General features: G+C 33.6%; 1 protein-coding gene across 1 annotated transcript in view; it reads right to left on the reverse strand.

Annotated features, from left to right (window-relative positions):
• Nucleotides 1-283: 283 nt before the first annotated feature.
• Nucleotides 284-2,485, reverse strand: part of LOC116850174 (sodium-dependent dopamine transporter) — a 400,294-nt gene continuing 398,092 nt past the window's right edge. Inside the window, exon 12 of the mRNA XM_032828139.1 lies at nt 284-496. Coding sequence (XP_032684030.1) covers nt 284-496 — 213 coding nt within the window. The remainder of the gene's footprint in view (nt 497-2,485) is intronic.

Raw genomic sequence — 2,485 nt, forward strand, 5'->3', positions numbered from 1 at the left:
ACCTACGTGATAGCTTTTATCATAATCGAGGAAGGGATAAAACAAAATGTGATGCGCAAACTTCAAGTTGTAAGTCTCGCTTGTGTTCAAAGAGAAAATCTTGTCAATCTAGCCGGTGTCCCAAGGTTTATGTTGTAGGTACTTCCCAGTATAATCCGTGCAAAAAATGTATCCTTGTCCATTTTAAATATTATTTGTCGTCGTAGGACCTTGCTCGGCGATTGTGCTCTTAGCAGAGATACACTTGGAACCGTGCACCGTGCAAAATCACAACCGCACTGTCCTAGACTGGTTCTGGAGGTGGATCACACCCTTTCACATTCTCTCTAGGTTGAATCATTACCTCCGTCTGTTCTTTTGTTAACTCGTGATTCTTCGTGATTTCTAAATCTTGCTCAGCCATGAAACTTCGTCGAATCGCACCATTTGCCACTGAAGAGAAATCGTTCCTCTGGTGCTGCGTGTCTCGCCATGGAGTCGTCAGAATCTTAAACTTCTGTAGCACATAAATTTATATGTTTAGTATGTTCTTACATCTTGTTATTTTCTTACTCAAAGATAAATAACTAATAAGGAAGATTCGCGATAATCGTTCTTAATTTTAACTCTTCGAACGCACATTGGATTACTTTGACCCGATTTTTTTTCGAACGAAATAACTTGAAATCGTTCTTGAATATAATACATCGTAGTTTGGAAAGCCTATCCTCATTCTCGAAATACAATACTTGTTCCAATGTAAGCTCGTTTCAATGTATGTGTGACAACCACGACAATTGAACGTCAGACAAAAAATGCTCAACTTCATATCCCAGAATATATCTAGATAACCAAGCGTGATTTAACATATCAAACAAACGAATGCACTGCATATTTTTCTGAATAATTGATATTTGGTTGCCATCATCATAAGCGATGTTCTACCAAATTCAGTAACATGAGTGATATAATATTTTAGACTTTTGCGATATCCATGCATATTAGATTTAGTTTCCGGGTTGGAGCCGCGTGGATTCTTATTTGTATGATTCCGATGTTTCGCGAACATTTCAATCCGTTTCATCAGGGAGGAACGACCCGATATTGAGTTGCTCCTGAGAGGTCTTCCTTTATATAGTAGTTGGCATAGGGAAAGAGGGAAAGAGGAGACAGGAAGACGGAAGGGTTGGCAAAGGCGATGGTGGTGGGAAATTTGTTGTTTAAGGATAGAAAACCAGTGCTGTATAGTTTCCTCTTTCTATTCGCGCACGTGCAGTTAGATACAAACAACATATGACATACATGTGTGTTAACTCTCTCTCACACAGCACCGAATGCTTGTAGAAATGTTGCAGAAATATTACATTGCAAGTTTGCAATATTGCAGCAATGTTGCTGCAACGTTGCAGGATGATTGTAGCAAGGTTATAATGTCTCCTTTCGGAGAGATTGCATCATTAGAGCAATGTTGCGGAACAATTTATTCGAAATAATGCAATGTTATTGCATACGGGATAAATATAAACAAATAGGTGGAACTGTTTTACTACGCAAAATTGTTAACATTGCGTTACTGACGGTCTCGCCTCTGTTAAGATGTAATAAATGTGTCAAAACCCGTACAGCACAGAAGCTTGCAGCAACATTGCTACAACGTTGCAAGATTACATATTGCATTGCAATGTTGTGAGATTACTTTGCAATATTACTTTATACAATATAGTATTAATTTGCAATATTACTTTAGCAATATTACAGCAATATTTCAAAAATATTACGAATATAATATAATATTTTTTACTTATTTACTAGTTATTTTTGTTACTTGTATTTCAAATTCAGTAAATATAAATTTCAGTTTCATATAAATAGTGCTTATAGAATAGTACTTAGAATAGTACTTATTAGTGGCAGTCATTAGTACTAGAATTTGTCTTATTATATATTTCTTATACTTCTTATACCGTTTCTTCGGAGAAAACACTTTCTTTAGATTTAATATTCGTACTTGTTTAATTTTGTGGTTTTTTGTTTCATTATAATATTATATTCTTAAACAAAATTTTATTTTTTAAAATAATGAAAATAAAAACTTTTATTTCGTTCAAGGAAACCATGTCATTTGATGAAACAACACTATTGTTTTAAATAGTATTTTATAAAAGTTTCTTTCAAAATTTAGTAATTCGATTTGTTTAATTTGGATTTTCTTGAATTTTTTAATTTTTTCTGTTTGGACTAATCATTATAACATTCTATTAAAAATTTAAAAGTAATTATCACTGGTTCACTACATTACATCACTATTCATCGTATATGGAATGTTATTGCATTGTTTCAATATCTATCAGCAAATTATCCAACAAACACCAAGTAAAAGTTATATGACTGTAACCGCGATTCGTTGCAGGGTTTGAATCGCTTGTCGGATCGGGTTCGTGATAGGCGGAATAATTGAGAAACAGTGTTTTAAGAAAATAATAATGAATAATATATTTAAAATACT

Source organism: Odontomachus brunneus, unplaced genomic scaffold (genome assembly GCF_010583005.1).
Source record: "Odontomachus brunneus isolate Ranch 3 - 2012 unplaced genomic scaffold, Obru_v1 Obru_scaffold_135, whole genome shotgun sequence".
In the NCBI taxonomy this organism is placed as follows: Eukaryota; Metazoa; Arthropoda; class Insecta; order Hymenoptera; family Formicidae; genus Odontomachus; species Odontomachus brunneus.